General features: G+C 44.5%; 1 protein-coding gene across 1 annotated transcript; it reads right to left on the bottom strand.

The window, feature by feature from the left end:
- Window positions 1-21,449: 21,449 nt before the first annotated feature.
- Window positions 21,450-23,139, bottom strand: LOC126358465 (uncharacterized). The gene is made up of 2 exons (XM_050007551.1): window positions 21,930-23,139; window positions 21,450-21,762 (listed from the first exon to the last, which is right to left on the bottom strand). The coding sequence occupies exons 1-2, from the start codon at window positions 23,005-23,007 to the stop codon at window positions 21,758-21,760; spliced, it is 1,083 nt and encodes a 360-aa protein (XP_049863508.1). The 5' UTR covers window positions 23,008-23,139; the 3' UTR covers window positions 21,450-21,757.
- Between the last annotated feature and the right edge of the window lie 240 nt (window positions 23,140-23,379).

The following is a 23,379-nucleotide window of genomic DNA, read 5'->3' as shown; positions in this document are numbered from 1 at the left end:
CCAGCAACGCAGGCGCGCTCGCCCGACCCTGCCGAAGCTGCTGGCTGTGCCAGAAATACCAGCTGCGTCTGCGAGTGCGTGAAGAGCTTTTGCGAAAGCCTCGTTTTACTCGTTGAAAATGATCTCCCTCTTCTTAACTATGGTCGCTCTGTCGTTTGTGGTAGTATAAACCTTTAGAGCTACGCATATATTTCTACATTTCCAATATGGAAAATACGAAGTCCGCAACTAGTGAATATTTGCTTTGTCGCACGGTATTGAAAGTTGGCTTCGTATAATAGGAGCACCAATAGCTATAATCACTAATGTAGTCGCTACACGCTGTTGGCGGTCTCTCACATTAGTCATGGTCGCTCTTACAACGTTGTTGTTGTTTTGATCTTCAGTCTAATACTGTCGCCGTCCAATCTAGTTTATCAAGCATATTCCTCTTCATGTCTGTGTGTCTACCGCTGCCTACAACCATTTGAAACTGCTTACTGTATTCAACCCTTGGTCTACAATTTTTGGCGAACACACTTCCTTTCATTACAAGATTGACAACACTCTGATGCCGCACGATGTTTCCTGTCAACTGGTCCCTTCTTTCAGTCAATTTATGTCACAAATTTCCTTTTTCTCCCGTTCGAAACAGTATGTGATTCATCTAACTTACAGTGTTCTTCCATGGCACCACACTGCAAAAGATTTTATTATCTTCTCGTCTGAAGTGCTTATCGTCCACGTTTCATTTCCGTAAAAGGATTTCATCCAAATAAATGACTTAATAAACTACTTTTTAATACCTAAACTGATATTAGATGGTAAGAAATTCCTTTATTCCGAAAGGATTTTCTTGGTATTAGCAGTCTTCATCATATAAAATCTGTACTTCGGCAATCATCAGTGATTGTACATCCTAAACTGCGAAATTCATCTACTACTTTCTGTTTTTCGTTTTTTTGATCTAAGTCTCTCAGCGTAGGAGATGCATATACACAAATTAAATGATACAATTCGAAAATTGTCTCCCAATTTCCTTCGATAAATAGAATGCATATGTGATAAAGCACTGGAGCACTGTCATGGGCAATCTCAGTGCCGCTCGAGAAAATTCTGTATGCTCTTCAATGTGTTTGATGGATATATGTCGACACATACATTAAAATTAACGCAGCTGTAGATATTTGTAATTATTTTATTTCACTATGATTGCAAGTTTATCTGAGTTTGAACTAATTAACATGCACTTGGGCAATACCTCTAACTACATGAGGAATGTAATTAAACGAGCATGCGTATACTTCACGTTTCATAGGTACCTGAACACGAGATAATATAGTTTTGAAATACACTCCTGGAAACTGAAATAAGAAAACCGTGAATTCATTGTCCCAGGAAGGGGAAACTTCATTGACACATTCCTGGGGTCAGATACATCACATGATCTCACTGACAGAACCACAGGCACATAGACACAGGCAACAGAGCATGCACAATGTCGGCACTAGTACAGTGAATATCCACCTTTCGCAGCATAGCAGGCTGCTATTCTCCCATGGATACGATCGTAGAGATGCTGGATGTAGTCCTGTGGAACGGCTTGCCATGCCATTTCCACCTGGCGCCTCAGTTGGACCAGCGTTCGTGCTGGACGTGCAGACCGCGTGAGACGACGCTTCATCCAGTCCCAAACATGCTCAATGGGGGACAGATCCGGAGATCTTGCTGACCAGGGTAGTTGACTTACACCTTCTAGAGCACGTTGGGTGGCACGGGATACATGCGGACGTGCATTGTCCTGTTGGAACAGCAAGTTCCCTTGCCGGTCTAGGAATGGTAGAACGATGGGTTCGATGACGGTTTGGATGTACCGTGCACTATTCAGTGTCCCCTCGACGATAACCAGAGGTGTACGGCCAGTGTAGGAGATCGCTCCACACACCATGATGCCGGGTGTTGGCCCTGTGTGCCTCGGTCGTATGCAGTCCTGATTGTGGCGCTCACCTGCACGGCGCCAAACACGCTTACGACCATCATTGGCACCAAGGAAGATGCGACTCTCATCGCTGAAGACGACACGTCTCCATTCGTCCCTCCATTCACGCCTGTCGCGACACCACTGGAGGCGGGCTGCACGAAGTTGGGGCGTGAGCGGAAGACGGCCTAACGGTGTGCGGGACCGTAGCCCAGCTTCATGGAGACGGTTGCGAATGGTCCTCGCCGATACCCCAGGAGCAACAGTGTCCCTAATTTGCTGGCAAGTGGCGGTGCGGTCCCCTACGGCACTGCGTAGGATCCTACGGTCTTGGCGTGCATCCGTGCGTCGCTGCGGTCCGGTCACAGGTCGACGGGCACGTGCACCTTCCGCCGACCACTGGCGACAACATCGATGTACTGTGGAGACCTCACGCCCCACGTGTTGAGCAATTCGGCGGTACGTCCACCCGGCCTCCCGCATGCCCACTATACGCCCTCGCTCAAAGTCCGTCAGCTGCACATACGGTTCACGTCCACGCTGTCGCGGCATGCTACCAGTGTTAAAGACTGCGATGGAGCTCCGTATGCCACGGCAAACTGGCTGACACTGACGGCGGCGGTGCACGAATGCTGCGCAGCTAGCGCCATTCGACGGCCAACACCGCGGTTCCTGGTGTGTCCGCTGTGCCGTGCGTGTGATCATTGCTTGTACAGCCCTCTCGCAGTGTCCGGAGCAAGTATGGTGAGTCTGACACACCGGTGTCAATGTGTTCTTTTTTCCATCTCCAGGAGTGTATATCGTACGTGTATAAGATAAGAATGACAGTGAAACATAAAAAGTAGAGCTGCAAGGAAATTGAATTTCAGTAGAGCAAATATGGGTTTGAAATCTCGTCAACGATAAGGTAATTTGAGGCGTAGCATGGTGTCCAATTGGACAAGGATTATGAAGATTTCAGTCAAATTCTTTGTGTGGGAATAATTCCAAGGTGCTCCTTAAATGAAACATAAATCAGTGTTGCCGGACAGGGGATGCTAATGATACCCTTGACTGCTGATCTGTTATAACCAATGCTGATAACAACTGCGAAAGGATCCGCGTAGATACTGATCCATCAGTTAGATTAATACTGAAGGCGACGTGTTCAGCTTCTCTCCGCGGCTTTTCCCATAACAGAGCTTTTCTTTTATTACGCCGACCATGTTGCCAAGTGCAAACTAAACTAGTTGTCATCAGATACTGCGAACAATGGATTTAGAGGCACTTTCTGCCGACCATCATTAAAAATGGCAACAAAAATTTTACATCCAGACAATGTAAACTTCTGAGATACTCGCCGGATATATAACACTATCAGTTCCTTTGAAAGAGCACGGCTGCTTTCCTTCCTTAACCTTCCCTAATCGGAGCTTGTGCACCGTTCCTAATGACATCGTCATTAAAACTCTAGCCTTACTCCTTATTTTGGAAATATCATGCAGGAACAATATCGGAAAATAGATCCCAGAAAATATATCATCCATCATTTTGATGTACTGCGACCAACTTATATAGTTAGAATTTCCTGGAGACTGGTGGATCCAAATGTTTGTAGATATTTCCAGAAATTTTTGTGTAAACGTAAAAGAATTATTGTTTGTCTGCCCTTAACAGCATCGTAAATGGCGACGTTGCGATGAAAGGAAATACTTATTAGGTGCTGATTGCTTTGTATATTGCCTCTCACAATCTGTTTTGTGTTCATGCAAACTGAAGCTATCATCGTGGTCTGGCGACCAGGGTAGCTGGACGTTGCTATCCTGCGGAGTATCGTAGAGAATAAGGTTGGTTTGTTGCCTTACTTCAATATGTTATGAATTTCTACTCTGAGGTGGCGTATGTCATCGGATAGCGATATGCACATACACATGGTGGAACTATCACTTACACAAGGTATAAAAAGCCAGTGCATTGGCGGGCCTGTAATTCGTATTTAGGTGATTCATGTGAAAGTGATTACGGCGCGATTATGGCCGCACGACGGGAATTAACAGTTATGAAAGCGGAATGATAGTTTAAGCCAGACGCATGGGACATTCGATTTCGGAAATCAGTAGACAATCAAAATTCCTATATACACAGTGTGAAGAGTGTGCCGAGAACACCAGACTTTGTGCATTCGCCCTTCAAGTAACGACGGAGAACATAATCATTTGCGTCGATTCATCAGCGCTAACAGACAGGAAATACTGTATAAAGTAACCGCAGAGATCAATGTGGGACCTATAACGAATGTATCCGTTAGCACAGTGTGGAGAACTTTGACGTTAAGGGGCTACGACAGCAGACGACTTATGCGATTCCAGAATGAGATTTTCACTCTGCAGCGGAGGGTGCGCTGGTATGAAACTTCCTGGCAGATTAAAACTGTGCGCCGGACCGAGACTCGAACTCAGGACCTTTGCCTTTCGCGGGAAAGTGCTCTACCAGCTGAGCTACCCAACCACGACTCACGCCCCGTCCTCACAGCTTTACTTCTGCCAGTATCTCGTTTCCTACGTTCCAACCTTTACAAAAGCTCTCCTGCGAACCTTGCAGAACTAGCACTCCTGAAAGAAAGGATATTGCGGAGACATGGCTTAGCCACAGCCCGGGGGATGTTTCCAGAATGGGATTATGCGACTGACTTTGCTAACAGCGCGATATCGCCTGCTGCGTCCCTCCTGTGGTCTTGACAGTATCAGTTGGATCCTAGATGAATGAGAAACGTTGGACTGGTCATATGAGTCCCAATTTCTGTTGTTAAGGTCTAATGGAGGGATCCGAGTGTGGCGCAGATTCTACAAAACCAAGTACCTAAGTTGTCAACAAGGCACTGAGTGAACTTGTGGTGGCTCCATAATAGTGTTGTGTGTGTTTACATGAAATGGGGTGGGTGCTCTGGTCCAGCTGAACCGATCATTGACCATCTAGTGCCATTTATGTCCCCAAATGACTATGAAATTTTATGGAAGAGAATGCAACTTTTTTTTTTTTTTTTTGAAAGCCTTTTTTGCCATAGCTAGTCTGCTTTTGATGTCCTCCTTGCTCCGTCCGTCATTGGTAATTTTACTGCCTAGGTAACAGAATTCCTTAACTTCATTGACTTCATGACGATCAATCCTGATGTTAAGTTTCTCGCTGTTCTCATTTCTACTACTCCTCATTACCTTCGTCTTTCTCCGATTTACTCTCAAACCATACTGTGAAATCATTAGATTGTTCATTCCTTTCAGTAGATCATTTAATTCTTTTTCACTTTCACTCAGGATAGCAATGTCATTAGCGAATCGTATCATTGATATCCTTTCACCTTGTATTTTAATTCCACTCCTGAACCTTTCTTTCATTTCCTACATTGCTTCCTCGATGTACAGATTGAAGAGTAGGGGCGAAAGGCTACATCCTTGTATTACTCCCTTCTTAAAACGAGCACATCGTTCTTAATAGTCCACTATTATTATTCCCTCTTGGTTGTTGTACATATAGTATATGACCCGTCTCTCCCTATAGCTTACCCCTACTTTTTTCAGAATCTTGAACAGCTTGCACCATTTTATATTGCCGAACGCTTTTTCCAGGTAGACAAATCCTATGAACGTGTCTTGATTTTTCTTTAGCCTTGCTTCCATTATTAGCCGTAACGTCAGAATTGCATCTCTCATGCCTTTACTTTTCCTAAAACCAAACTGATCGTCACCTAGCGCAGTCTCAATTTTCTTTTCCATTCTTCTGTATATTATTCTTGTAAGCAGCTTCGATGCATTAGCTGTTAAGCAGATTGTGCGATAATCCTCGCACTTGTCAGCTCTTGCCGTCTTCGGAATTGTGTGGATGATGCTTTTCCAAAAGTCAAATGGTATGTTGCCAGACTCATATATTCTACACGCCAACGTGGTCGTTTTGTTGCCACTGCCCCAAATGATTTTAGAAATTCTGAGAGAATGTTATCTATCCCTTTTGCCTTATTTCACCGTAAGTCCTCCAAAGCTGTTTTAAATTCCATTTCGTCTTAGCTTCCCCGCACTTCCTATTTATTTCATTCCTCACCGACTTGTATTTCTGTATTCCTTATTTTCCCGGAACATTTTTGTACTTCCTCCTTTCATCAATCGACTGAAGTATTTTTTCTGTTCCCCATGGTTTCTGCGCTGCTACCTTCTTTGCACCTATGTTTTCCTTACGTGATCTCCATTTTTAGAGACGTCCATTCCTCTTCAACTGTATTGCCTACTGCGCTATTCCTTATTGCTGTATCTATAGCGTTAGAGAAGTTCAAACGTATCTCGTCTTTCATTAGAACTTGCGTATCCCACTTCTTTGCGTATTGATTCTTCCTGACTAATGTCTTGAACTTCAGCCTACTCTTCATCACTACTATATTGTGATCTGAGTCTATATCTGCTCCTGGGTACGCCTGACAATCCAGTATCTGATTTCGGAATCTCTGTCTGAGCATGATATAATCTAATTGAAATCTTCCCCTATCTCCCGACCTCGATTTTGGTCTGCTGTCGATTATGATTAGAACAACTCGGTCACTGAACTGTTTACAGTTATAAACCCTCTGCCCTACCTTCCTATTCATAACGAATCCTACACCTGTTATACCATTTTCTGCTGCTGTTGATATTACCCGATACTCATCTGACCAGAAATCCTTATCTTCCTTCCACTTCACTTCACTGACCCGTACTATATCTGGATTGAGCCTTTGCATTTCCCTTTTCATATTTTCTAGTTTCCCTACCACATTCAAGCTTCTGACACTCCACGCCCCGATTCGTAGAACATATCCTTTCGTTGATTATTCAATCTTTTTCTCCAGGTAACCTCCCCCTTGGCAGTCCCTTCCCGGAGATGCGAATGGGGGACTATTCCGGAATCTTTCGCCCATGGAGATACCATCATGACACTTCTTCAACTACAAGCCACATGTCCTGTGGATGCACGTTACGTGTCTTTAATGCAGTGGTTTCCATTGCCTTCTGCATCCTCATGTCGTTGATCATTGCTGATTCTTCCACCTTTAGGGGAAATTTTCCACCCCTAGGACAAGAGAGTCCCTGTACCTCTATCCTCTGCTCCGCTCTCTTTGACAAGGTCGTTGGCAGAATAAGGCTGACTTCTTATGCCAGAAGTGTTCGGCCGCCAATGCCGATTATTTATCAATATTCACGCAGTGACGGGGATCGAACCCGGGCGAGAAGAAGTTTTGATATGCATCAAAAACGCTACCCATAGACCACGGGTACCCTTACTAGGCCATAATTATTCGCAGCTGGTTTAAGAACTTTCTGAACATTTCGATCGAATGCTTTGACCATCAACATTGCATAGCGTCAGTCCCATCTAACATTACTGGGGCGTTACTTGGACATCAGCCCAGCAAACAACCCTGCACCGGCAACACTTTCGTAGTTACAGGAAGCTATAGAGGCAACATGGCTCAGCCGGCCGCGGTGGCTGTGCGGTTCTAGGCTCTCCAGTCCGAAGCCGCGCTATTGCTACGGTCGCAGGTTCGAATACTGCCCCGGGCATGGGTGTGTGTGATGTCCTTAGGTTAAGTAGTTCTAAGTTGTAGGGGACTAATGACCACAGCAGTTGAGTCCCATAGTGCTCAGAGCCATTTGAACCAACATGGTTCAATATTTCCCCAGGGGACTTCCACCGGCTTGAGTTCATGCCACACAGCGTTGCTCCACTACGTCAGGTACAAGGAATTCTGCCACTGTATTAAGAGGTGTCCCAAGACTTCTGTTGCCTCACCGTGCAGTCCATATGCGTCGAGTTAGTAACACAGACCAATACTGAAGATACCACTAGAGTGTGACAAATGGGTTAGTAACAGCACCACAAACTTCCATTATGTGTGTCGCAGTAGAGGGGTTTGGGATTCGGTCTAGCAGATCAACTTACAACTTTTTTGTTTTGTTCTCTTGAGCAATATATCACCGACCCTTTGCGCATGCCATTTTCACCACTTCTTAATTCTGTAGTCTCTGCAGAGGCACTACAGCCTGATCAGCTAAGTAGTGAGTCATCTGGACAAGTAGGTATGACAGGGAATAATGGAGTTTCCTTGTCGCTAGCAATAATATATGGCAATAGATGTTTTTCTGTAGGACGGTAGGGAGACGTGGCCAAGGCGGCAGCAGTCAAAGAAGCATCTTTACGCTCTTCCAGGAAAGCATCCGGGCATCTTCAAAAGCATGACCGCTTTGCTTGTGACCGCAGGTGGCCCCACGCCATAAAGTCAGTCCACGAGAGGAGCCTGGTTTTCAGCAAGACAGTGGGCAGTGGCCAGCATTCCGGACACGTATTATCCACCTCGGGTGTGCGACCGACAGACAGGCGTCGAGATTTATGATTTTCTCTGGGAAGGAGAGCATTGTCTGTCTGCGGCACCCATGGAACGCATGAGCGTTTCTCTGACGCCAAATTAAGTCGAGCCGAGCACAGATTTTGGCGGCAAACTTTCTCATTGGGAGAATACCGCTATGTTGTGCCTAGGCGGGAGTTCTGGTATGATGTTATAAGTATGCAACTGGCGCAATTTGCGGGAGTGGTTCGGCCATTGGAGGGGTCAATTTTGGTGTCGAAGAGGGAAGGGAGAATGGAGTTTCGTGACATTCAGCGGATGTTCACTAGAAGACAGTCTAGGCAGTTCGGCTGAATTTCGCTGTACGTTCAGCAAATTTGCGGAGACCCACCACACAGGAAACACTATACGACCCTTTAGCCATGATTATATGCAAATCTCGGCGCACGTGTAAGCCAGCCGCGGACTTCGCAGTTGCACACCTACGGTAATTATCCAGATAACTCGTTGGGCAGTTCAGTGGTGAGGATATCGGTAGCCTGAGGCTACTAGCAATCTTTGTCTGAGGAGTTCGTCTTCATTGCAGTGAATCATTCTGACCTTCAGTCCTGTATTTACACCAATTTCTGTCGTGTTCTCGGACCACCGCCACCGTAGCTCAGCTTGTCCGGCCAGACTTCTGCGTGCTCTCTGTAATAAAAAAACTGAGTCACGGAATCAACGATAAACTTGAATGGATGTCTTGGGACGTCCACACAGACCAAACGCAACGAACTATGTAAAAACAAAATGGAAGAAAAAAAAAGGTGGTAGAATCTTTGATTCGTAATCAAAACGTCTTCGGTCCCGCGCTCGAATTCTGCCACTGCTTATATTTTGATTGAAGGTTCAAATGGTTCAAATGGCTCTGAGCACTATGGGACTTAACTTCTGAGGTCATCAGTCCCCTAGAACTTAGAACTACTTAAACCTAACTAACCTAAGGACATCACACACATCCATGCCCGAGGCAGGATTCGAACCTGCGACCGTAGCGGTCGCGCGGTTCCAGACTGTAGCGCCTAGAACCTCTCGGCCACCCCGACCGGCTTTGATTGATAATCAGCACTGGCGGCCAAAGACTTCCAGCATAAGAAGTAACCCTAATTGTGCCAACGTCCTTGTCAGAAGAGGGCCGACGAGAGGATAGAGGTTAAGGGCACTCTCTTGTCCTAGATATGGGAAACAGCCCCTAAAGGCGGAAGAATCAGCAATGGTCAACGGTATGAGGATGCAGAAGGCAATGGAAACCACTACATTAAAGACGCGTAACGAGTATGCTCAGGACATGTGGCTTGTAGTTGAAGTGTCATGATGATCTCTCCATTGGCAAAAGATTCCGGAACAGCCCCGATTCCGATCTCGCTGAGGGGACTCCCAAAGGGTAGTTTACCATGAGAAAAATATTGAATAATCAACGGAAGGATAACGTTTTAGAAGATTGAACGTGGTAGGGAACCCAGAAAATGTGAAAAGAGAAATGCAATAGCTCAATCTATATATAATAGCTGTCAGCGAAGTGCAGTGGAAAGAAGACAAGGTTTTCTGGTCAGATGAGTATAGGGTAATGTCAACGGCGGCAGAAAATGGTATTACAGGACTAAGAATCGTGATGAATAGGAAAGTAGGGCAGAGCGTATGTTACTGTGAACAGTGTCCGCCCCGACAGCTGAATGGTCTGCGTGACGGTTTGCCGTCCTATGGGCCTAGGTGCTATTCTCGGTTGGGTCGGGGATTTTCTCCGCTCAGGGACTGGGTGTTGTGCCGTCTTCATCATCATTTCATTCCAAACCGGCGCGCAGATCGCCCAGTGTGGCGTCGAATGTAGTAAGACCTTCACCAAAGCGCCATTTCCACTGTGAACAGTTCAGTGGCAGGGTTGTTCTGATCAGTATCGACAGCAAACCAACACTGGCGACGGTAGTTCAAGTATACATGCCGCCGACGCAAACTGAAGATAAAGAGATAGAGCAAGTGTATGAAGATATTGAAAGGGTAATACAGCATGTGAAGGGTGATGAAAATGTAATAGTCATGGGGGTACTGAATTACAGTTGAAGGGGAAGCAGTAGAAAAAAGGTTACAGGAGAATATGGGCTTGGGACAAAGAATGAGAGAGGAGAAAGGCTAAATGAGTTCTGTAACAAGTTTCAGCTAGTAATAGCGAATACCCTGTTTTAGAATCACAAGACGAAGATGTATATTTGGTAAAGGCCGGGTGATACCGGAAGATTTCAGTTAGATTACATCATGGTCAGAGATACAGCAATGTGGAAAAGCTCAGTAGGCAGTACAGTTAAAGAGGAATGGACATCTCTAAAAAGGGCCATCACAGAAGTCGGGAAGGAAAACACAGGTACAAAGAAGGTAACAGAGGGAGACTATGGGTAACAGAAGAAATACTTCAGTTGTCTGACGAAAGGAGGAAGTATAAAAATGTTCCGAGAAACTCAGGAATACAGAAATAAAAATCGCTGAGGAATGAAATAAGTAGGAATCTCAGGGAAGCTAAGACGAAACGATTGCATGAAAAACGTGGAGCCATCGAAAAACAAGGACTGACTCTGAATGCAGGAAAGTCAAAACAACCTTCGGTGATTTTAAAAGCAAAGGAATTCCGTTGTTAAATGCAGAGGAGAACGCCACCACCACCACCGCTCGAAGACACAAATTCGAAAAATACAACAACGTCATGAAACTGGGAGGGTATGGCGCTTTTCGAACGGTGTAGTGATCTGGTTGAGTGTACGTTTCAGCGGAGTTGATAAGCCGCTTGACACCAGCTGGACTGCGTTGCGCATCGACGTCTGTAGCGGCCTTCAGCGCCGCGGGCGGCTTTTGCTGAGCTATATATCCCAGCAATACGCCCCAAGTTGGTCGCAAATAAATCCCCATTCAGCAATACATCATTCATTCTTGTACTTTTGTTGGTGTTGGGTGAAGATACTAGCCAGTGTGTTCTCTCACACTTGATGAATTTATCATCTCCCACCGAGCGAGGTGGTGCAATGGTTAGCGGTTTGCACACTGGGCTCGCATTTTGGAGCGTGACGGTTCAAACCCACTTCTGGGCATCCTGATTTAAGTTTTCCATGATTTCCCTAAATCACTTCAGGCAAAATGCCAGGATGGTTCCCTTGAAAAGGCATGGCCGGTCTCCTTCACCATCCTTCCCTAACCCGATGGGACCTATTACCTCGCTGTTTCGTTCCCTCCCATATACCAGCGAACCAACCTATCTTCTTTGCTCCTATGAATCGCTGAAACCTATGGACGTATCTTATTGTCCAGTGTCACCCTCACAGACCCATATATTATTGCATGATTTGTCATTCACTTCCTAGTCGGTCCCTTACACACACTTCTGTCTTCATCCACAATTCAGATCCATAATTAGATAAATACTATGTTTTGAACTGTGTGTTTTTCTATCTAGAGAGGCTTTAAACACCTACAAATATATTTTTTTAAATAGGTCCTATTTCAGGCTTTTAATCTTTCTCTAACACATGGCCTCATATTGTTATCATTGTTTGATAAACAAGAGGAGGAGTGGACAGTGCTAATATATTTGATGAAGGCTTTCATGTTACTTGATGTTCTTGCTAACTTAATATTAGACGTTTTCTGGTTTTCGTTTACAGTGTGAAAGATTCTCCGCTGCTTCCTCACGTATTTTACGTTAATTTGAGTTAGAGTTTTTGATGACGAACGAAACAAGACGCATTGGTTGACAGCAATGGAAAATAACTCAGTCCACACTCGCAGCTGGCAGTGTGTTGCATTCCGCCATGTCGCCTCTAATAACGAACTGAGCTACAACCAAAATGTTCTGGGTGAGGGGTGGGAAACTGATACATCAGCGAATGGGTAACCGACAACTCTAGTAAAGGCTTAATATACTGTCGAGTCCAAATGTCCTCAAATTTATAGATGTACATTCGTTATTGCAATGGCACAAAGACGAAAGCTCTTTGATCAGAATTCATGGAGCTCACGTGTCGTAACTTTTTACTCTCTATGCGAGAATACCGATGCTCAAGAAAAAGTTACACTCCAATTTACACTGCTATGCTGCCACAACTTTAATAGGCTTTGCGGCATATATTTGTTGCTAATTAACAAGTGGGAGTTTCTACGACAACGGCAGGATACGTGAGGAATTGCTGCCACTTATTAACCTGATAATCTCGAGACACAAAGCTATAAAATAATCTGTCACATCAAATTGTCATCAGCGCCGATAGTAATACAACACAGAGATGGTAAATACTGGTCTAGTCAAAGTGTAGTGTTGACATCGCGCCTGGGACAAGCTTTGAGCATAGTCTGACGTCGTATAAGTCTCTGCAAGCTGTAACAAATCAAAATATATTTGGCAACGCTACAAAATTCACTTCCTACGGAGTTTCACTTGCTGAGACGTTATTGACTTCATATGTGCGGAAACAAAGCTTATTGAGCCACAACTCTGGATTTAACGTTCGCTGCACTACCGATCGCTCCAACTGCCAGCCGCGTTGCCATAACAACAGTGCATCACTTCTCACTGCTACCACTCCTGGGCGTCAGTAGCGTCTCACCATCCATTTCATTGATATATAATGCTTTCAATACTATGATAACTTGCATTGATGGCTACGTGGGAGATTCTCTCAGAATGGTATCTCATACACTTTCTCCTAACTGAGACAATTTGCAGCTTCGTCATGTACTGTTTTCCATCTGTCCTTTTTCGATATTTTGGACCCTCCACCAGACGGTACCGAAGGGTTGACCGCTTCAGCAAACTACGCAGCGGCTTTGTTCAGGACACAGTTAACTCTGTCAGCATCCGAACATTCACGATGGCGCGGGTTGAATCTACTTCACCTATGACTCACGTTTTTGTGTCCAACACCGACCTGCTAACGCATCATGGCGATCTGGGAGTGCCTCTATTTCGCTTGAATTCATACGAATAAGTTGAATTAAAGTTCAAATATCTCGCGATCCTCCAGTCAGATGTCGATGCTGTTTTCACCAAACTATTCTAATAAATTTTTCTATACATCTAATTAAATCAAATACTTCTCTCCTTCATTATTTTAATTTATTATTTAATGGACGATGCGTGAGATGAGCGTGCACAGCGGACAGACATATCTCTGCCTACGTCTCAAGTGAATTAAAATTCTTCTCTTTCTTTTTCCATTACTTTACATATTCCACAAGGTTTTGAGATTGCAACAGAATGACGTCGAGACCTTGCCACGATACCTTGGCTCACAATCATAAGTGAATTTTACATTGTATAAAACTCACCCACAAATGGATGAATGGTTGTGTGCCGAATTATGGCAGGACTATGGCGACGTCATCAGGCTGCAAGACCTAAAGCTCATGGAATGATCATTAATCTGGGAAAACTTCAAGAAATACACTTATGTATCTCCACAAGGGAGTTTATCTCTCTTTCTCAGAGGAAATGCACTGACAGAAACCAGTTGCAATATAGAAAAATACATAATGTAAACTAATAAAATTTCGGGAACAAATTTGTCTAGGTTACATATTTGACTGATTAACATTCAAATATCACAGGTTTATGTAAACGCGAGATAAACCATGGCAAATGTGTCGAATGCTGGTACTCTAACATCCGATGTAACCACGAAAAAGTTGAATCCCAGCATGCAAACGTGTGTGCATTGTGTTGACCAAGTGCTGGATGTCACACTTTGGGATGCAGTTCCATGCCTGTGGCACTTGGTCTGTCAGTATAGGGACGGTTAATGCTGTTCGTGTATGACGCTGGAGCTCTCGTCCAACAACGTCCCATATGTGATCTCTTGGACTCAGATCTGGTGACCGAGCAGACTAAAGCACCATGTTGACGCCTTGTAGAACATTTTGTGTAACGACAGCGGTATGTAGCCGAGAGTTACACTGTTGTAAAACACCCTCTGTAATGCTGTTCGTAAATGGAAGCGTGACAGGAATATTCACCGGACTCACGTACGAATTTGCAGTTACGGTGTATGGGATAACCACGAGAGTGGTCCTGGTTTCATACGAAATCGCTCTCAAGAGCACGACTCCAGGTGCAGATACAGTGTGTCTAGCAGGCAAATCGCTTGGTTGCGGGTGCTCAGCTGTCCACCTGCCAACCAACACACCACCATTACTAGCACCGAGGCAGAGCGAGCTTTCATCATAAAACATTACAGATCTCCAGTCTGTCCTCCAATGAGGTCTCGCCTGACACCACTAGTCGCAAACAGTGATGGTTGGCATCAGTGGAATGCACACTATAGGACGTCTGGCTTGGAACTGTCCTGGAAGTAACAGATTTGTAACAGTTTGTTGTGTCACTGTGGTGCCAACTGCTGCTCAAATGGCAGTTGCAGTGCGATGCGCCGCATCAATCGGCCGAACGCAGTGGTCTTCCCACACGGTAGTCCAAAGTGGTCGCCTGGAGCCTTCTCTTCTTGCGACCGTACATTGTCGTGACCGCCGCTCCAAGCATTCAGGTGCAGCTGCTACATTCCTGTCAAGTTTTTCTACATTATCGGAGAAGGGACATTCGACTTCTGCTAGCCCGATTACACGGTCTCGTTCAAATTCAGTGAGGTGTGTATAATGGCACCTTAAACGGCCTTGAATAACTTCAAATCACCACGACCAAACTCGAAGTCGCTCAAGACCGTTACAGCGTATTTTCATCGTTATAGTGGAGCTACTAACGCCGCTCTTACGCAACTGGAGCGAAATTTAAACAGACATCATGTTTCAAATGTAAAAACACGCCTAAAAATTCTTGTTTACATCCCAGAACTCCCCCTTCTTGGTGCAAGATTTTTTTTCCGGTTAGTGTATCTGCATATGGAGCGAAATGCTGGCGAGATGAATTCATCGCACCACCAGGACTCGAGACGCATACACCACATCAGACTATTTCAGGAAATACGACAATGGTAGATGTAACTGTTCATAACCGATAGCAAATACACCCCTCTGACAGCTGTGCTACTTTTCATTTCCTCTGTAGAGGCAGACATTTCAATCAGGTAATGTTTGCTGCTCCGGAACTCTGCACGGAGAGGAGAAGTGGCCGGCTGCTCAGCGCCGCTGTCTCTTGGAGCGTGCTAGGGGCTGTGACGTCTGAAGGAAAGAAAAACTCGAGTCGTAGGCAGGCGGTCAGCCCCCTGCGCTTGCTGCTGCTCGTGCTGCTGTCAGGCGGCCGCTGGCGCCTAATTGGGCGCTGCGCGGGACGCGGACGTGCTATCCGCAGCGACGCGCCGTCCCTTGCGACGCACCGTGACGCGTGTCTGCAGGAAGCCGGCGTTAATTGTGTTAGCAGTTTGCGCGCTTGTTATCACGGCAGAAGAGAGGGGCGGCCCGGTGCAAGTTTCTCCCACACCGCCACTGCTGCGCTTCTTCCGTCACTCGCGTGGGCACTGCGTGAAGCCATTCTGGCTGTACCAATACGTCCGAAAAACATTTGGGTTAATGGTAACTTGGATAGCCGCATGCCCAGCTTTCACTTTCAGCTTAATCTAGGCCTCGGACCACGCTGCTAATCAGTCCGTCGCTACAGTTTAAGTTTGGTAGGTTCACAAGGAGAACATAGCAATTGTCGTAATCCGATTTTCCAGAAACTTCACTTGATGGAAGAGGGGTCAAAGTAAGAGAACATGTATCTCGCCTTATCCGTAGATAACTGACTGTTTCCGAAAAAGACTACGGTCAAGGTTTTCGAGGTACACTATGGGATCAAAAGCATCCAGACACCTCCAAAAACATAAGTTTTTTTTATATTAGATGCATTGTGCTGCCAGTGACTCCATGTCAGTGACCTCAGTAGTTATTAAGCATCGTGACAGAGCAGAATGGGGCGCTCCGCGGACCTCACGAGCTTCGTATAGGGTCAAGTGATTGAGTATCACTTGTGTCAAAAGTCTGTACACGAGATTTCCATATTCCTAAACATCCATAGCCTCCACTGTTTCCGATGTTATGGTAAAGTGGAAACGTAAAGGGACAAGTATAGCAAAAAAGCCTACAGGCCGACCAATTCTGCTGAATGACAGACACCGCCGACAATTGAAGAGGGTCCTAATGTGTAATAGGCAGACATCTGTCCTTAGCATCATAGAGGAATTCCAAATCGCATCGGGATCCATTGCAATTACTATGACAGTAAGATGGGAGGTGAGAAAACTCGGATTTCATGGTCGAGCGGCTGGTCATAAGCCACACATCACGCCTGTAAATGCCAAACGACGCCTCGCTTGAGGTAAGTATAGCACTAGTTAAAAAGTGTAGTACTAGTTTAAAACACTGCCAGTTATTTTCTTTTGCTACTTGTTGTCTAATTTCGTTCCAGACAATTTCAATGCTCGACAGTTCAATATCAAAATGTGGAAATTTCATTATCTGGTGAATAATTTTTCCATCCACTTCCAGTTGCATCTAATTGCTTATAGATACACAGTCATATATTTAATGTTTTCAGAGGATATGACCATATTTAGCTTATTAGATGCCATGTAAAACATGTGTAAAAGCATTTACTGGTAATCTTCTCTGCTTGCCAGATGAACTGCATCGTCCACATAACAAACGATTTTTATTTCTTCGTGCCCCTTTCTACAGCCACTACCAGAAAGTACCTTCTCTGTCACATCGTCCATGACTATATTAAAAGGTAATGCGTTTAAAGAGTCACCTTGTCTAACACCACTAGTAACTGCAATTCAGCTAGTTAATCTAGAAACATCTTTCGCCTGGGTGTAGTTATTGAAGTAAATGTCTTAAATAATTGCTTTTATTTATCAATAGTAGAAAATACTATAAAGGTAGTAGGATTCGTTATGAATAGGACGGATAGTGAGTTACCATGAAAATTAGAGTGATAGGGTTGTTCTTATCAGAATGGACAGCAAACACTGACAACGACAGTTCCGGTATACCTGCCGAAATCTGAAGCCGAAGACAAAGAGACTGAGAAAGTATATGAGTATACTGAACTGGTATTTGAGTCAAGAAAGAGAGACGAAAATCAAGTAGTCATTGGGGACTGGAATGCGGTTATATTGGGCAAACTAGAGGAAAAGGGTTAAGTGAAAATATGGGCTTCTTGCTAAGAATGAGAGAGGGGAGAGGCTAATACCGTATAACTACTGGCATATTTGTTAACTACTCCTTAATATACTACAAGATTAATTTACGTAACCTACGTGAGGACTTCGTTTTCATCAGTTACTTATGTGTCAGATATTTTACCAATAATTTTCTTTATATTAAAATTAGAAATAAGTAAATTATTTTCGTATTAGGAAAATATTACAAACTTTCGACATAAAAGTTTTCGGGTATGATACGACGTCATATTGTATAACACTACTACATTATAAAATATGACGTGGTATTATACCCAGAAAACTCTTACGTCGACTGACTCTGGCCGCGAAAACCTACGCAATTGTATTACAAACTTTGTTTCGCCTCGCGTAGTTCACATTCATTTGAGTATTTATCTTTATATATTTACGTAGATAATAACAGCGTGTCTCTCCTTTAGTTTGAAACATAAATTTGTTTCTTCTCTGCCCTTTGTTTTTCTATTGTCGTTGAGTAGTCGGCGAGAGCTGGTTCTATTGTTTGAAGTTCCTCATGGCTACTCTCTTCCGCATCACGCAGAGCATTATTCGCACGCCTGATGGAGTGTGGACAATTCGAAGTGTCCATTGTGGGTAACTATCTACACTCACCTAAGGTTTCCGTAAGTTTCGAAGATGTCCACTGCATAGAGAGGCTGAAGGACCCAGCTAGACTACCTTTTCTTTTTTTGGTCATCAGTCTACTGACTGGTTTGATGCGGCCCGCCACGAATTCCTTTCCTGTGCTAACCTCTTCATCTCAGAGTAGCACTTGCAACCTATGTCCTCAATTATTTGCTTGACGTATTCCAATCTCTGTCTTCCTCTACAGTTTTTGCCCTCTACAGCTCCGTCTAGTACCATAGAAGTCATTCCCTCATGTCTTAGCAGATGTCCTATCATCCTGTCCATCCTCCTTATCAGTGTTTTCCAAATATTCCTTTCATCTCCGATTCTGCGTAGAACCTCCTGAGTCCTTACCTTATCAGTCCACCTAATTTTCATCATTCGTCTATAGCACCACATCTCAAATGCTTCGATTCTCTTCTGTTCCGGTTTTCCCACAGTCCATGTTTCACTACCATACAATGCTGTACTCCAGACGTACATCCTCAGAAATTTCTTTCTCAAATTAAGGCCGGTATTTGATATTAGTAGACTTCTCTTGGCCAGAAATGCCTTTTTTGCCATAGCGAGTCTGTTTTTGATGTCCTCCTTGCTCCGTCCGTCATTGGTTATTTTACTGCCTAGGTAGCAGAATTCCTTAACTTCATTGACTTCGTGACCATCAATCCTGAAGTTTTCTCCCTCTTCTCATTTCTACTACTTCTCATTACCTTGGTCTTTCTCCGATTTACTCTCAAACCATACTGTGTACTCATTAGACTGTTCATTCTGTTCAGCAGATCATTTACTTCTTCTTCACTTTCAATCAGGATAGCAATGTCATCAGCGAATCGTATCATTGATATCCTGTCACCTTGTATTTTAATTCCACTACTGAACGTTTCTTTTATTTTCATCATTGCTTCCTCGATGTACAGATTGAAGAGTAGGGGCGAAAGGCTACAGCCTTGTCTTACACCCTTCTTAATACGAGCACTTCGTTCTTGATCGTCCACTCTTATTATTCCCTCTTGGCTGTTGTACATATTGTATATGACCCGTCTCTCCCTATAGCTTACCCCTACTTCTTTCAGAATCTTGAACAGTTTGCACCAATTTATATTGTCGAACGCTTTTTCCAGGTCGACAAATCCTATGAACGTGTCTTGATTTTTCTTTAGCCTTACTTCCATTATTAGCCTAACGTCATAATTGCTTCTCTCGTGCCTTTACGTTTCCTAAAGCCAAACTGATCGTCACCTAGCGCATTCTCAATTTTCTTTTCCATTCTTCTGTATATTATTCTTGTAAGTAGCTTCGATGCATGAGCTGTTAAGCTGATTGTGCGTCTTCGGGATTGTTATCCATCCCTTCTGCCTTTTTTAACCGTAAGTCCTCCAAAGCTCTTTTAAATTCCGATTCTAATACTGGATCCCCTATCTCTTCTAATTCGACTTCTGTTTCTTCTTCTATCACATCAGACGAATCTTCACCCTCATAGAGGCTTTCAATGTATTCTTTCCACCTATCTGCTCTCTCCTCTGCATTTAACAGTGGAATTCCCGTTCCACTCTTAGTGTCACCACCGTTGCTTTTAATGTCACCAAAGGTTGTTTTGACTTTCCTGTATGCTGAGTCTGTCCTTCCGACAATCATATCTTTTTCGATGTCTTCACAGATTTCCTGCAGTCATTTCGTCTTAGCTTCCCTGCACTTCCTATTTATTTCATTCCTCAGCGACTTGTATTTCCGTATTCCTGATTTTCCCGGAACATGTTTGTACATCCTCCTTTCATCAATCAACTGAAGTATTTCTTCTGTTACCCATGGTTTCTTCGCAGCCATCTTCTTTGTACCTACGTTTTCCTTCCCTACTTCTGTGATGGCCCTTTTTAGAGAGGTCCATTCCTCTTCAACTGTATGGCCTACTGTGCTCTTCCTTATTGCTGTATCTATAGCGTTAGAGAACTTCAAACGTATCTCGTCATTCCTTAGAACTTCCGTATCCCACTTCTTTGCGTATTGATTCTTCCTGACTAATGTCTTGAACTTCAGCCTACTCTTCATAACTACTATATTGTGATCTGAGTCTATATCTGCTCCTGGATACGCCTGACAATCCAGTATCTGATTTCGGAATCTCTGTCTGACCATGATATAATCTAATTGAAATCTTCCCGTATCTCCCGGCCTTTTCCAATTATACCTCCTCCTCTTGTGATTCTTGAACAGGGTATTCGCTATTACTAGCTGAAACTTGTTACAGAACTCAATTAGTCTTTCTCCTCTTTCATTCCTTGTTCCAAGCCCATATTCTCCTGTAACCTTTTCTTCTACTCCTTACCCTACAACTGCATTCCAGTCTCCCATGACTATTAGATTTTCGTCCCCCTTTACATACTGCATTACCCTTTCAATATCTTCATACACTATCTCTATCTGTTCATCTTCAGCTTGCGACGTCGGCATGTATACCTAAAGTATTGTTGTCGGTGTTGGTCTGCTGACGATTCTAATTAGATTAGCCCGGTCACTGAACTGTTCACAGTAACACACACCCTCTGCCCTACCTTCCTATTCATAACGAATCCTACACCTGTTATACCATTTTCTGCTGCTGTTGATACTACCCGATATTCTTCTGACCAGAAATCCTGGTCTTCCTTCCACTTCACTTCACTGATCCCAACTATATCTAGATTGAGCCTTTGCATTTCCCTCTTCAGATTTTCTAGTTTCCCTACCACGTTCAAGCTTCTGACATTCCACGCCCCGTAGAACATTATCCTTTCGTTGATTATTCAATCTTTTTCTCATGGTAACCTCCTCCTTGGCAGTCCCCTCGCGGAGATCCGAATGGGGGACTATTCTGGAATCTTTTTCCAATGGAGAGATCATCATGACATTTCTTCAACTACAAGCCGCATGTCCTGTGGATACACGTTACGTGTCTTTAATGCAGTGGTTTCCATTGCCTTCTGCATCCTCATGTCGTTGATCATTGCTCATGCTTCCGCCATTTGGGGCAATTTCCCTCCCCTAGGACAAGAGAGTGCCCTGAACCTCTATCCTCTTTGAGAAGGCCGTTGGCAGAATGAGCCTGACTTCTTATACCGGAAGTATTCGGCCACCAATGCTGATTATTTATCAAAATTTAGGCAGTGGTGGGGATCGAACCCGGGACTGAAGTTTTGATTATGAATCGAAGACGGTACCCCTTTTTTTTTTTTTTTTTTTTTGAACCGAAGACGTTTAGATTACGAATCAAAGACGCTACCCCCTTTTTTTTCTTTTTTTTTGGTTTTCTTTTAAATTTCTAATAAGACGCTACCCTTTTTTTTTATCTGGACAGGAAAGGAAAAACTACAAAAAAAATGTCTATTTGCCACCGCCACTTGTATTCTAACAAAAAAATAAAATTAAATGCACCTCTTCAGGCGTTGGCACCTATCTACACCTATTCCAAAACAACTAACCTATTACTGCAAAGGTGTAGGAAAGGAAGAAAGTAGGGGGGAAGAAACATAGAGAGTAGCGATAAAAAAATGAAATTTGTTGTGAAACAGGAACTTTTTTGTTTTTTTTAGTTTATTGTATTGCATTTTTGTTTTCTTTATTTTTCTTTGTTTTTTTTGTATGTATGTTTTTATTTATTCATTTTTTTTTGTATTATGGCAGTCGTTGCACCAGAATTCTAGGAGTCGCTTGCGCCGTCTGATTGGCGAAACATCCAAACGTGTCTTCTCGAAATTTTAGTGGGGATTCCGTGTGTAGTACGTTCAGAACATCATATCGGCAAAAAAGCATCAGCATCTCATGGCTTGGACGTTCCAGCTGGAAGGCGGGTCATGAAAGGCGCTCCGTAGAAAATTGGAAAAGAACTGCTTGTATCTGGGGTTGCGAACAAGTGCACAATGTCGATCGTTAAGGTACGTCCAATAACCTAGTTCTGATTTCTCATCGGGCCCAAAAATGTAGCGGACTGTATGACCGCGTATCCAATTCACGGCATTAGTTTTTGTTGTGGGGTAATGAATCACATCCGGGAATAGAAGCGTCAGGAAAATTATCTGAGCAGGCGGCTGTCGGGTGAGGAAAGCCAGGATACGCTGCGCGAGCCTCCAGACGTCAGCAGACGGACCACATGAGAACCGATGAGCGTCCGTGTCCTCTACACCACAGTGAACACAGAGTGGTGTGTCAGCAAGGCGGATGCGGTGCAAACGAGACTGGTTGACCTGTTTGCCATTGACGGTGATATACCAGGTGGACTGAACGCTGGTGTCGAGGTAACCAGCATGCACTGCTTTCCACACACGGCGCCATATGATCTGGGGAAACTTGTGTTCAATGGGGTTGGGGGTTTGACACATTTGTAAGGTGTCGTATACAGTCTTTGTCTGGAGTATACGGAGAAGGGGTAAGGAGTGCAGAATGTAACTGATTTCAAAGAAGAAGTACCGAAAGTGATAAAAGGGGGGTGGAATGTCGGATAACATGACCGGGGCTGACATGGAGACTGGTGCGTATTCACGCAAAAGCAGTCCGGTCAGGCTCGTCGGGCAGCGACGCCAGACTTTCAGTTGGGAGCTAACAAAAAGTGCGGTAACTCTGTCTGGCACATGGAATAAGCCCACTCCACCACGCTCCCGCGGGAGGGCAAGGGAGGAATATTGAACTTTAAATAACATCCCGGCACAGACAAAGGATCCCATCGCCATCAACATACGACGTGCGAGGGTAATCGGAACCGGGAACACTTGTGCCACATGGGGGATGCGTGAGGCGTGATAAACATTCACGTATTGCGCGCGCTGTATAATGTCGAGGGATCGAAGCCGGTGGTCCACAAGGCCAGCCCTGATCGTTTGTAGGAGACGTCGACCGTTGGTTGCCGCTGAGCGACGGAGGTCATTCATAAAATCAATGCCCAAACAGCGGACACTGGTGGCCACACTTAGAGGAGCGACAGATCTTTCTGGTAGACCCTCACCAATGAGCAGAACCTTCGATTTGGAAATGTTAAGAGAACTGCCCGATGCCTCCCCATAAGTCGTCACCCAAGTCAGAGCAGCGCGAACATCGTCTTCATTGCGGAGGTAGAGGACTAGATCGTCAGCATAGGCTGTACAACAGAAGCGGTGCCCATGCAATGTCAGGCCCACCAGGCGTTGGCGAAGCCCCTGTAGGAGGGGCTCTAATGCCAAAGCATATAGTATCGTGGAAAGTGGGCATCCCTGTCGGACAGAGCGCTCGATCGCTAGAGGCGCGGTGAGGCGACCATTACAGAG

This window comes from Schistocerca gregaria, chromosome 1, assembly GCF_023897955.1.
Source record: "Schistocerca gregaria isolate iqSchGreg1 chromosome 1, iqSchGreg1.2, whole genome shotgun sequence".
NCBI lineage: Eukaryota > Metazoa > Arthropoda > Insecta > Orthoptera > Acrididae > Schistocerca > Schistocerca gregaria.
The sequence above is the reverse complement of the archived record's forward strand: the minus strand, read 5'-3'. Positions and strand labels throughout refer to the sequence as shown.